The 13,575-nt window shown below is 46.1% G+C and overlaps 1 protein-coding gene across 1 annotated transcript in view; it reads right to left on the bottom strand.

Moving 5' to 3' along the window:
- Chrna1 (cholinergic receptor nicotinic alpha 1 subunit) overlaps window positions 1–13,364 on the bottom strand; it is a 14,770-nt gene extending 1,406 nt beyond the window's left edge. The window contains exons 1-7 of the mRNA XM_032901959.1: window positions 13,269–13,364; window positions 7,247–7,392; window positions 7,082–7,126; window positions 5,846–5,955; window positions 4,037–4,232; window positions 3,324–3,561; window positions 899–1,122 (exon numbers count right to left, since the gene is read on the bottom strand). Coding sequence (XP_032757850.1) covers window positions 899–1,122; window positions 3,324–3,561; window positions 4,037–4,232; window positions 5,846–5,955; window positions 7,082–7,126; window positions 7,247–7,392; window positions 13,269–13,311 — 1,002 coding nt within the window. The 5' untranslated portion in view covers window positions 13,312–13,364. The remainder of the gene's footprint in view (window positions 1–898; window positions 1,123–3,323; window positions 3,562–4,036; window positions 4,233–5,845; window positions 5,956–7,081; window positions 7,127–7,246; window positions 7,393–13,268) is intronic.
- Window positions 13,365–13,575: the final 211 nt, after the last annotated feature.

A 13,575-nucleotide genomic window follows, 5' to 3' on the forward strand; every position in this document is an offset into this window, starting at 1 on the left:
AGCAAGGATTCTGTAATGTAAGCAGTTAGCCACTAGAGGGAGCTTGTGTGCAGACGCCAATGCTAAATTAGGCTTCAGACTCCTCTGCAGGAAACAGAAAGTTTGGAGCAAGTACATTCTCAGGACCATGTGATTAAAGACTGCTCCTGCAGCCTCAAGTATGTAAATGCTTAGCTTCACAAAATAACTCTACTATTTTCTTCTGGTTTTATTTGTTGTTGTTGTTGTTTCTCCTGACGTTAATTAAATATACAGAGGTCTTGCCCAGAGGCATCTAACAGGGACTGTTACTGTTAGCCTACCTGGTAAGCCAGCATTACTGACACCAACACAGTTTAGTATCTCATGACATTTATGAAAAATGGGAATATTTGGGTGGGGGATATGGCTCAGTGTTACAGTGCTCGTCAGGAATGTTCACGTCCCTGAGTTCAATCCCCAGCATGACCACAACATTAATTAAAATAAAAACATATGTGAGGTATTAATACATTTTCAGTTCAGTAATATAAATATTTGTGAGCACGCTCCTCACATCGGGGCCCTCCCTTCTCTCTCTCTCTCCTTGTTCTATTCTCCATGATGATTTTCACCAATGAAAATAAGAATGTCTATTCACAAATTGAAAAACATACCAATTAAGAGCTTAAGAAGCCCAAGCATCAGGCGGGATCTATTAATCTCTAATCAGATCCCATAAACTTGAATTGGGAGTGGGCTGCACTCGTTTTACTTTCCTTCCGTCTCCGGGAAGGCTATGTGATCTGTCCCCGCAAAGAAGCAGCTCCCTTTCCAGGTTCCCTAAAGCCCAGGAAGGACTTTCTGTCCTAAGTACTCAGGTGTTAGCTAGGACTGCACCCGGTTCACTGAAGGGAGACCTGGAAGTCTCAGCGCTCACCTTCCGCACCCACTCGGGCATGATGTGGGTGCTGGGCGAACGGTGGTGTGTGTTGATGACAATGACGGTGATTATTATGGACGCAATGACAAAGACCATGGTAAACAGCATGTACTTCCCGATCAGGGGTACAGCGCTAGAGGTGGAAGGGATCAGCTCCACAATGACGAGAAGGAACACAGTCAGGGACAGTAAGACAGAGATGCTTAGCGTCATCTTCTCCCCTAGAAAGACAAAGGGAAAATGTAACAATGCACCTGCTCTTGAAACCCCAGGACGTTACAATGTAACTTTGGATTAAGGCGCAGACATGCACCGGAAGACTGTATGAGGGCACAGAGAAGTGTCTTCTGCCAGAGCTACACAGAAACAGGCTGCTGTTGCTTCAAGCATCCACCTGTGCCATTCCATCAAACAGTCCCTCCACACTCGTCAGCCACCAAAACCCAAGGCCAAAGAATGTAACCAGCCTGTTCTCAAAGGACAATCTGGGGATCCTTCCCGGGAGACCGCAGGGCCCTGACAGCATCAAGTGGCCAGGGTTTCCGTTACAGCTGCCAGGCAGCGAATGGCAACTTGGTTTCATGCCCTAGACTCTTCCTTTTTTGTTGTTGGGACTGAGGAAAACAAGAGGGATTCTGGGTTGGCAAGCTAGAGCCAGGGTAAAAGTTTGAATAAACCTCACCCCTGGTCATTTTGTTACCCAGAAGATGGCGGGGCAGCCCAGAAAATACCTTTCTTTCAATGTGAAGCTGCCAGGCCAAAAAAAAAAAAAAATAATATATATATATATATATATATATATATATATATATATATATATTCCGATATCCAGATGCTGTCTGCAGCTCGCCCAGGGACTCACAACCTCCTGACCTCCTCTTACTTTCATCTAAAAAGTTTGTCTTCTCAACTCAGTTCTTGGCTTGGTTTGGTTTTCATGGTAAGGGATTCCCCCAAATCCTCTGTTTTTTTCCTGTGGGCCCTGAGTCTCAGGGGTCCTGGCTGGGCAGGCTGCAGGAAGGTCAGGCTGACTGGCACTGGGTCGTCTTTGTAGGGTGCAACAGAGAACCTTGGGCCGCTCTTGCTGGGGTCCCTAGGGAGTTCTCTTGTGTTGCTTTTCTGCTGTTACTGTAGCCTTGAATATCTTACCAGGCTATAAGTAGGCAGACAGCCTTCCGTAACTGCAGATTTTGCAAGAATTCAACCAAACTCAGACCGAAAATATTCAGAAAAATTAAATTGTATCTGTCTTGAATATATGTAGATTCTCCCGCCACTGTCCCTCAAACAAAACAACGTGATAACTATTTTTGTATAGTCTTTACAGTGTGTCAAGAAACAATTTTAAGTATCAAAGGATATCCTAAAGTTCCATGTGACTACAATGCCATTTTATATGAGGGACTTGAGCATCCTTGGAATTCAGGACCCATGGACATCCTTGAACAGTGACTTTGTGACCCTGTGGAGCGAATAAAACTGGGGGATACATAGGAAAGATAAGCAAGGAATCCTCAATTCCACCTCCGAAAGAAAGAGCCAAGACTATCAACATTAAAGTTATCAAGCTATTTGCCATTGTCTGTCCAATAATACTATAATAACTAACATCTGCCAAGCTCAGAGTACTCATAAGCATTTAGTATTTACAGGCATAGACTGTTCAGTATTTATAGCGGCCAGTTAGATCTGTATTGCTCTAGCAGTGTCTTCTCTTGCTTTCAGAAGTTTCATGATTAGGAAGTTCAAAATATTTATTTGGAGCTGGAGCGATGGCTCAGAGGTTAAGAGCACTGACTGCTCTTCCAGAGGTCCTGAGTTCAAATCCCAGCAACCACATGGTGGCTCACAACCATTTGTAATGGGATATAATGCCCTCTTCTGATGTGTCTGAAGGCAGCTACAGTGTACAGTGTATTTATTTATAATAAATAAATAAATCTTTTTTTTAAAAAAAGAAAATATTTATTTGTACTTATTTGTTCAAAAGAAATGGAGGGGGCAAAAGAGAAGGCTCAGAAGTCAGGGGCATTGGCTGCTCCATTCCCAGGATCCACACTGCAGCTCACGAGCATCTCTAACTGTCATTCCAGGGACACTGGTGCCCTAATTTGGCCTCCATTAGCACCAAGCACACACACGTAGTGCATAGACATAGAAGCAGACAAAGGTCCTCATTCACGCTGAGAGACGGCTCAGTGGTTAAGGGCACTTGTTGTTCTTCGAGAGAGGACCAGAGTTTGGTTCCTGAGTGGTGAGCTCCGCTCAGATCCCTCAGCCACCCAGCACCTGTCTGTTGGTGGCCTGCGCACAGCAATGATGACTTGGGTCCCTGCACCTCTGTGAGCACACACTTACCTGGCTGTCCCTGGACTAGCAGCGTGAGCCTCACAGCAGTTACAGCCATGACAACCGCCCTCACCTGAGTCTGTAGGCAGGTAGAACACCAGGCTGGTTAAGAAGGAGAAGAGCAGGCAGGGAATGATGACGTTGACAATGAAGTAGAGGGGCAGGCGCTGCATGACGAAGTGGTAGGTGATGTCCAGATAAGGGGTGTTGGGGCAGCAGGAGTAAAACACCCAGTGCTTCCAGCCCCGGGCTTCCTTGATCACCCACTCTCCGCTCTCCATGAAGTTACTCAGGTCGGGCTGGTCACTTTCCTGAGAATCAAAACAAGGTTTGCAGACTCCTGCTGTTCCACCCCAAGGAAGGGCAGAGACATGGAAGCCATGTCCCATATGGAGGGTCACTTTGCCAAGAGGGATGTTGGACCACCTCTGCTTTGGGGTGATAGGTTGATTTTCTATAGAACACGGCATATAGTAAGTTAGGCTTATTCATTTCGGCTCTACACGCAAATCTACAGGAGACTTTAAAACACTGTCTCCCCACCCCCGAGCCACACTCGAGACTCATTTTATCAGACTTATTGAGACAGCACATAGCAAAGAGAATTTATTTAAGCTCTTACTTGGCTCTCCTGGACAGTGCCTTGGCATTCAACTGAAAGCCATACGACTAGATGCTTCTCTAGTTTGGAGCGGTGCCAGGAGCCTGTGATTGTCCAGAGGCTGACTTTGACACCTAGTGACCCTAGTTCTGAGACCAGCCGTAGCCCAGCGGGCTACTACCTACCGGATTGATGGCTACCACAGAGCCATCATAGGTCCAAGTGCCCAGCTTCATGCTGCAGTTCTGCTCATCGAAGGGAAAGTGGGTGACGATGATCTCACAGTAGCTTTTAAAGATGGCTGGAGGGGTCCAGGTGATGTGACCGGTGTAGTCCAGGAGCACCTTGGTGAATTTGACAATGGCAAAGTCTCCATCTGCACTGCGGTCGGGATAAGAGAGGAAAATGGCGCCAATGTTGCATTCCAACCCATGGCGGTGCTCCCCAAATTTGACTTACACCAACGCTCACTTGGGTGATGGTCAAGAAAACCACACAGTCCTAAGCAGTAGCCAAGTGGGATGATGTGTTTCTGTGGTTCCAGCACTCTAGAAGCTGAGGCAAGTGATTCCTCAGTCACCTGGGCTACACAGTAAAGCCCAATCTATCAATGAATCAATGAATCGATGAGAGAAAGCAAAGTTTTTCTGAGCGCTGACCAAGGTCCAAGTCAGCGTCTCGGAGGATGAATGTGAGAATCTACAGGCTTCACAGAGAAACAAACAACACAGACCCGATGCACCTCAGCCTTCCCTTTCCTGTCCCCAGAGATACTTGCAACGTCAGACTCCATCTGTGTGCTTTCAGAGGTGGCTGGAAAGACTAGAAATTTAAAATAAACACTCCTAGCAGCTGAATATTGTGTGTGTGTGGGGGGAGGGGGGAGACTGATGTTTAGAACCTGATGGGACAAGTCACAAACTCAGATGCCTTCTGACTAGCAGGGGGGCAAACCCTATAGCTGAGAGAGAAAGGCACAGAGCCCCTCACTCCTTAAGTGTGGTCTTTAGCACCAGGCATCCAGGGAGGCCATGTGAGTCTGAAAATCCAGCACAGCCACATAGCTGGAACCCCTTTCAGAAACCGGAAACAGATTTTTTAAAAAAAGTTCATTTTCTCTAGTTCTCAGAATTCAATATAATGACTTCACAGGCTAGACAAATCCTCTGCCACTGAGCTGCTTCCCCAGCCCTTTTCTCTAGCCACAGAGGTGCAGTCTGTGGCGAGAACTAAAGCGGTGGGGTTCTCAGTAAAGACAAGACACTGCATCTATCAACCTCTCCACCAACAATGGGTAATTTGGCTTACCCTGCAATCCCAGCTCTAGCTGTGTGCTAGATGCTGGAAGGGCCGCCAGAGGGCGCCATTTTCATCTACAACCCCTGCCAGCCCCAGCAACATCTGCTGTAAAGCACAGGATCAGACTGCAAATCCCCTAGCTAGCTGACTGCGCATGCTCCTGTTCCCGCCTTGGAAGGATGCTCTTTGAAATGAATATTCCCTGACAAATGAAGGGCATATGATAATGAACGTGTCATTAAGCCAAGTGTCGTGAATCACATTATAACTTCACAACGCACAGTCTGTTGCAGGGCCCAGTGGATGGCAAGGGAGACATCCGGGCACTGATGGTGGGATGGCATTCAGGATGTGATGAATAACACCCCGGGGAGTTGAGACCCCTGGGGCGGGGAGGGGAGGGAGAGGTATTTGATTCCAAGGGACTCAGAGACGGGAAGTCCGGGTGTCTCCACACTCTCCGGGTGTCTCTCCACACGCACCATCGCAGCTCTCCGGGATTAATGTCCCCACCCACAGCCCTGATTCAATTTGGCTTCCATAATTGTTTCTATTCATAACATGGGACGCCATATGGCGCTCCTCGCCTGTCAACGTGGTTCTGGTTTTAAGGGTTATTTAATGCGAAGGGTGGGGAAGCGCCTGTGGCAGTCCTTCCGAGGGGACGCTGGCCCACCCTGCGTGGTTTTGCTTACTTGTTATAGAGAACAACGTCCGGCCGCCAGATCTTTTCTGAGGGGATGTGAATTTTTTTCACTCCTCCATAGTCATCTGGATTCCATTTCAAGTTGTAATCAACCCATTGCTAGAAAGAGAGACATTTCCCGGGTTAGCAGGCCGAATCAGTGTGTGACTTAGAGTGATCCAGAGTTCCGATGGGCCAGAAAGCTTTGGAAATAGTGTTACCGGCTGAATGATATGTATTACAGTGAAATTCACTCTTGCAAAGTGCTAGTTCATACTTAAGAATGGGCCCTTAGTTGGATCTTTACGGAGGAATTAAGTTAAGATGAGGTCATTAGGGCAAGCCCTCATCCAGCATCTTTATGAAAAGAGGAAATTTAAATCACACACACAGACACCAAAGACATAGAGAAAATGTTTTGTGAACATGACAGCAGCTATCTACAAGCCTAGTAGAACGTTCTGGAATTGATTTCCCCTCACGGTCCTCAGAGGGAACAAACTCCAATGACACGTTAACTTTGGAACATCTGGTCTCCAGAACAGTGCAATGATAAACTCCTGTTGTTAAAGCCTTCCAGTTTGTTTTCCTTAGCCATGGCCTCCCTAGCAAACAAATCCACACAGAGAATAAACATGAAAAGAGAACCAAATTAAACAGGACATCAGCATGCATATACATGCATAAATATATGTGTATGTATATATGTATATGTGCATATATACATATGTATATATGCATGTATGTATGCATATATAAGTGTGTATGTGTATATGATTATATGCATATATGCATATGTGTATGTGTGTATATGTACAGATTTGTATGTGTGTATGTGCGTGTATGCATGTATGCATGTATGTGTGCATATGTGTATGTGTGTATATGTGAACATGTGCATATATGCATACGTGTATATGCATACATGCATGTATTTATGTACACATATATAAATGCATGTGTAAATGCATATGTGTATGTGTGTATATGTGTATATATGCATATGAATATGTGTATATGTGCATATTTGTATATGTGTACGTACGTGTGTATATGCATGCATGTATGTGTATATATGTATGTGTGTATGTGTGCATATATATATGTATATATATGCTTCCACCATTCCAATGGACCGCCTTTCAACATTTTGGTATATGATCCTCCTTCCTAGATGTATTTCCTCTGGGCCCAGGTTTGATTTTCGGTGAATACACAGCGTAAGCGTAATAACCAGCTGGATTACCTGTTTCAGACGAACGTTGGTTGTCACAATCTGATTTACTTCATCCTGGGAAGAGAGAAGGTCCCTTCTTTAGGGCATGAATAAGGAAGTCAGGGGGAGATAGGCCAGTGTGAGACAGGGTCCCACAGGGTGGGTGCCACAGGGAGCCCCCAGCCCTGGTCTTACCACATTGATAAGCTGGATCAGTTGCAGTCCCACGGTGACCTGTACAATCTCACGGTGGTCCTCCACTGGCCGGACCACACTGCTATAGTCTTTAAAGAGCTTTGCCACTAGACGAGTCTCATGTTCGGAGCCCAGAACAGTGCCAGCTGTGCAGGAAATGACACATTTATCGTCAGACTCTGTTCTCCACCTTGCACACAGTCTCACCACGGTTAGAGGCACAGCCAGCTAATGGGAAACACACAGAGTCCCCTCCCAAACACAGTTGCTGGTGCGGTCCCAGCGACGGTCAACACTTGTTCTCTGGATAGGTCACCTTACATCACATTTGCCAAGACACCACACACATGAAAAAGCCACAGGAAGGCTAGGTGTTTCAGAGCCTGGACATGGCTGGACTGACTCCCATTTCACACCGCCATTAGCAATTAAAAGTAGTTGCTGTTTTACAGTCCCTAGGCTGGCCATGGTGAGCAAAAGGAAAGTAATAAGTTTGGTCAAGTTATGGAAACGTTGAAACCTCACACACTGTTGCCATATGACCCAGCAAGTGTGCTCCTGGGAATACATCCAGAGGATATCGGCACTGCATACAACACTCAAAGTGCCGCCAGCAAGTACGTGGATGGATGCATTACGGTGTATCCAACAATGGAGTAGTACTAAGTCATAAAGGGGAAGGAAGTGAGGATGCTATCAAAACATGGACACACCTTGATAACCTCATTAAGCTAGTGTGAAAAGTCAGATATAAAAGGGTAGTAAGTCTACAGAGGTGGGAAGATGGTGGTTCCAAGTGTGACTTGGAGAACCGGGCCACTTACTGGGTTCAGTGTGGCCTTTGGAGACAAGAGTATCAGAACTATGTGATGGTGATATTCCCACTGAACTGTGTACTTTGAATGGTTAAAATAATCAAATTTATGTGATGTGTATTTTTTCTCAGTTTTTACCAATCTCAGCTGTTACAGTCATGTACCGATTAAAACAGAAAGAACAAACCAACCTGTGCTCTGATGACTTGGGGCTAGGACTTCTCTTCAGAACGTAGTTTCCTTCTTGGCTCTCCTAGGTGTCACCCCCTGAGGCTGCTGAGGCAAAGTTACTACTCTGACCTGACCTTCGGAAAGTGCAGGATTTGCCCAAGGTCATTCAGCTAACAGAACCTTCAAATTCCATGTGGTGACCCCAACTCCTAATTTTATGAGTGTGGGCTGGCTGCAATCTCACAACTTCGTATAGGCGAAAACCCCTCCCAATCCATCATTCGCTTTATAAGGGTGTCTATAACTCCAGCCTGACAAAGACAGAGGCTGCTTTTCTAAGAGCGGACACACGAGCCACTCACCCTGATTCATGTAATCAGATACTCTCTGTTTGAAAGCTGTTGCTGAGGTCACCATTACTACTCCATGGGCTAGGACATGGGCTAGATGTTGGATTCATGAGATGTGTTCCCTCTTGCTCGGAAGTGTTATTTCTCACCCAGACCTTAGATCTTTATAAAATGACTAACACTACTCAACTACCTGGTAAGTTAAGTCCCATGACCATCTGTAATCCTCCCGAATAGTTAGAATGATCCGGTGGGTGATTTTTATTTTAACCCCAGCTTCACAGATGAGAACACTGAGGCTCAATGCTGAGCCGTGACCTCTCAGATCCCCAGAGGCAGAGTTACAGACAATTTATCTCACTCCTAAAGGTAGAAAGTAATCTCTATTTAGATTTGAGCTTTCGCAAATCTTTCAGCATAGCTTAAACATCTTTGCTGTGACCCCCATGAACCCTGACCTAGCCACATCTCACATCTTCTTCCTAAGTTGTCTGAACCTCAAAACTTCCAACAGTACTAAAGAACTTTCTCATAGGACTTCCCCAAACTGCTGGCAAGCTGCTGACCCTCAAGAAGGGGTGTTGTGCAGAGACCCAGAGGAACACATAGAAAGCAAGAGGGTCAGCAGTGTGTTCCAGAAAGGCTGTGCATCTGGCCTAATGGTTCACTAAGGGAGGAGGACGGGGGAAATAGGTGTGCCAGCATGCTGAAGACGCTCACCTCCAGCCCTTGCCCATGGCAAGGGGCCTCGTTCCCTTCATGAGGAATTGCCACCTCATTCTCTATTCCTTAGAGTTGTTTCAATGGGCAAGGTGAGGAGATACAATGTTTCCCCAACAGGGTTTACAGAAACATTACTGCAATCCATGGCGAGGAAACAGCCCATAGGGCCACCAGCAATAGAATGAGTAAGCAAGTCGATGTCATAGAATTTTACAAGACTCCAAGGAAGAATTCTGCGATCTCCTTTCTAGCTCCAATATGGCTTGGAGTGCTGGAGTTAGCACAGCCAGTAAACTCTCTTTCATTAAAGAGGAAGGTTCTACATAGACGACAAGGCATGTCAACATTGCCCTTTGTAGCCAAAGCATATCAATGCTCTTGACTCCAACAGTGGTGACACTGTTAACTCACCACACTTGTCTGTTGAATATCTGCATGCAAACATTGTATTAGAAATGCTACAATATTTGAAGGTGAACCTGGCATGAATTGGCTTCTCTCTGCTCACAGGGTGAGTGATATTTGTCATTGACATCAATAGCTATCAGCCCATTGGGAATTGATGTGCACTGAGAAAGGTGGCAGTGGCATGGCTGAGGTTCCTGAGTGGACGGTAGGAGAAGTTTGTGTGAAAGGTGCCACGTAACCAGAACAACTGGGATGTGTTCAGCAGGCATGGGGAAAGTGACCCTGACCGAAGGACTGTTGCTAAGAGACGAATTCAGCCACACGTTCAAAGTGTATGTTCTACATCATATTATGTGCATGTGACTGTGTGTAACATGAGCTTTCTAGATCATATTACATGTGTGTGACTGGGTGTGTTTGCATGTGTGCTGTGATGGTTGGCATATGCTCGTCCCAGGGGGTGGCACTATTAGAAGGTGTGGCCTTGTTGGAGGAAGTGTGTCACTGTGGGGGTGGGCTTGGAGACCCTCCTCCTAGTTGCCTGAGGATGCTCACTCAGTCTGTTCCTGGCTTCCTTCGGGTGAAGATGTAGAACTCTCAGCTCCTCCTGCACCATGCCTGCCTGGATGCTGTCATGCTCTCACCTTGATGATAATGGACTGAACCTCTGAACCTGTAAGCCAGCCCCAATTAAATGCTGTTCTTGTAAGAGTTGCCTTGGTCATGGTGTCTGTGCACAGCAGCAAAACCTTAACTAAGACATGTGTGTGTGCAAGCACGTATGTGTGCACCTGCATGTACAAGCCAGAAGACAACCTCAGATGTCATTTCTCAGGGATCCACATCTTTTTGGAGACAGGCTGTCATTAGCCTAAAATTTACCATGTAGGCTAGGCTAGATGGCCAGGAAGCACTAGGGACCTTTCTGCCTTTCCTTACACATTGTCAGGATTACAGACATTGTCACCATGCCTAGTTTTCTAAATATGGGTTGTGGGGATTGAACTAAGGTCCTGTGTTTGTAAGGCCAGTGCTTTGCTGACTGAGCCTGCTTTGCATTTGTACACGGGGAACTGGACCCTGGTTTTGAGGGAAAGAATTCTGAACTGTAGTGAGTCGCCTTGTGTAAATCTTACTCCAACCTCATGCTCTGTCTCTACCTGGGTGATTTCAGATTGTTTTAGGCCTGGGTGTGGGAGTTCTTAAGTTCTTAAGTGATCACACCCCATAATTTATGTAGTGTCACCCTGCAGGCCAGTTTATATCTTTTCCCTTCGGTTTCCTTATAATAAACAAATTTAGGGTGCTGGACTGCAGTTTATAATTCTAAATTTCTGTGGACTGCCATCTCATTCTCTGCTTGGCTCCAGAAAAGGATCTGACTGGGACAGCGAAGAAGCTGAGAGAAGAAACATAGACAGACACATGGACACACAGAAAAGCCATGATCCCATGGCCTGGTCTATTGGGCAGAGAAACCTCAGAGTCCAGGAAGCTCAATGTGTTTATTAAATAGATTGAATGTGGAGGAAGGATTAGTGCATAGAGCTAAGCAAGGATGCAGGGTTTATATACAGTTGGGTCAAGGGGACAAGGTTAGCTATCTTGGTGGGACAGTTCTGTAAGGGAACAGTCAGTCATCCGTCCATAACACCCAGGGGCCAGAAAACTATGGTGGACATTCTCTACACATCCTTCCAATATCCACACATGATGGCCTTGCCATCTCCCTTGGAGTCTTACCCCACCAGGAAGGCTTTTCTATTCCTCCATGAGTCTGAGGCTTTTGGGGTTCTTGACCTGGCCACGCCCATGTCAACACACATACACCCATGATTTCACCTGCTCAGGGCTTCCTCTGCTTACTACAGACTGCACGTGGGATTAATACAGGAAATTTTGGTTTGATCAAAACACACAACACAGACTCTCTTACCAGCTGCACGTGAACTGTGTTGTTCTACGAGGTCTTGGAGGTAATATTTAGAAGCCTATCTATCACATAAGAACTTTCACTGAGGGGCTTGGAGGGCTGGCTCAGAAGTTAAGAGCACTTGTTGCTCTTGCACAGGACCCAGATTCTGTTCCCAGTACCCACATGGTGGCTCATGTGTATCTGTAACTCCAATTCTAGGGAATCTGAGGCCCTCTTCTGACCTCTGTAGTCACTGGGCACACATGTGGTGCATATACATGCAGGCAAAACATTCATACACATAAAATAAAAAAAATTCTTTAAAATTTTTTAAAACAAGTTTTCACCAAGTCTGATGCTTATAAATACGTGCATGCACATGCCTGCTTTGGTTGGATCAACTTTAAATTTCACAGCATTTAATCCATCTGAGTTTAGACACTTCCTCTAACTCTGCTATTGAAAATAAACGTGTGTGTGAGTGTGTATGAGTGTGTGCGTGTGTATATATGTGTGTGAGTGTGTGTATGTGTGTGTGAGTGTGTGAGTGTGTGTGTGTGTGTGTGTGTGTGTGTGTGTGTGTGTGTGTGTGTGTGTGTGTCTTTTGCTTTTTGCCTGGAAGGCCTGTGTTTGTTGGAGCAATGTTAGAGCGAGGGGAGTTGCAGGCTTTAAGCCACCATGCTCCTCAGTGGAATGATATCACCAGTAAGTTCATCGGAAGTAATCAACACACATCTCCTGTTTCCCTCTACCGGAAGTCTGGGGCTCAGGATAGCATTTCAGCGGCTGTGATGGGACACATTCCAGAGTAGAGAGTAGGTCAAGGGCTGTGCAAGGTTTCGTGAGTCCAACTCAAACATAAAGCCTACATAGTAGTAAGATCCTTACAAAGTGGGGTGGAGTGGGAGTGCAGCGGCCATGGATTTATATGGACTTAAAAAAAAAAACGAATCTCTGACTTTAAAAAGCGAGACATGACAAAACAGTTTCTTTGTAGAGACAGTTTGGTTACATTGTTAACAGGTTTCCAGGCACCTGTAGCTGTCAATCAAACCTCTTCATTCTCAGACAAATTCTCCAGTGACAAAAGGCCCATCATCGTCTACACAGTTCACACCCAAACTATGCAATCTAGCTACAAATAATAATAATAATAATAATAATAATAATAATAATAATATCAAAAATAAAATAACGAAGTTTAAATAAGTTTATGCCCTTGTATGTATATATGGCTAGATCGTTTTGGCACATGCAGCCCTATGGCTGTGTGCTGGACCTGCCTTCACTAGTCTGAACATGAAGGTAGATCAGAACGGTAGCATAGTCTACCAGTGGCTCTGATTGTACAAGAAGTGGGGCTATAACGCTCACATGACTGAGCCTGGGACCAGGCAACACCAGAGCAACCAGGATCTCTTGCTCGTGGCTTTTGACCAGGCAGCTCCCATTCTGGGGAAACAAACTAAAAATCTATCCTCAAGATTCCATCCAAGCCAACACCAAGCTGTGACTGGTAGAGAAGCCTCTGGCTGGTATGGCCGGGTCCTGTGTTCCCTTTAAAGAAACAAGACCGGGGTATGGGACAGGGGCACATTAGTGTTTCACCCTCAAAGGAGAGCCCCCTCCCTGGGACTTACCCGAGCAGAGGCCCAGCAGCAGGAGGACAGCGGTGAGCTCCATGGGCTGTGGACGCTGGTGTGGCCTCCAGCAGCCTGTCCCACTCCCTGGCACTCTGGCTGGAGCTTGGCTGCCGGCCTGGGGCCAGCTGACTCTCAAGTTATTGCCTTACATCACCTGTGTGCCTGTATGACAGCTGAGCTGCCCGCAGCCTCTAAGCTGGGGCCTTCTGTGGCCACAGACGTGCCTTGCCATCACTCGGCTCATGTTAGGCGTAAACCGTATGAAAGTCTGCATAGATCGTGAGTCAGGGGCTTGTTTTGTTTT

This window comes from Rattus rattus, chromosome 5, assembly GCF_011064425.1.
Source record: "Rattus rattus isolate New Zealand chromosome 5, Rrattus_CSIRO_v1, whole genome shotgun sequence".
Lineage (NCBI taxonomy): Eukaryota > Metazoa > Chordata > Mammalia > Rodentia > Muridae > Rattus > Rattus rattus.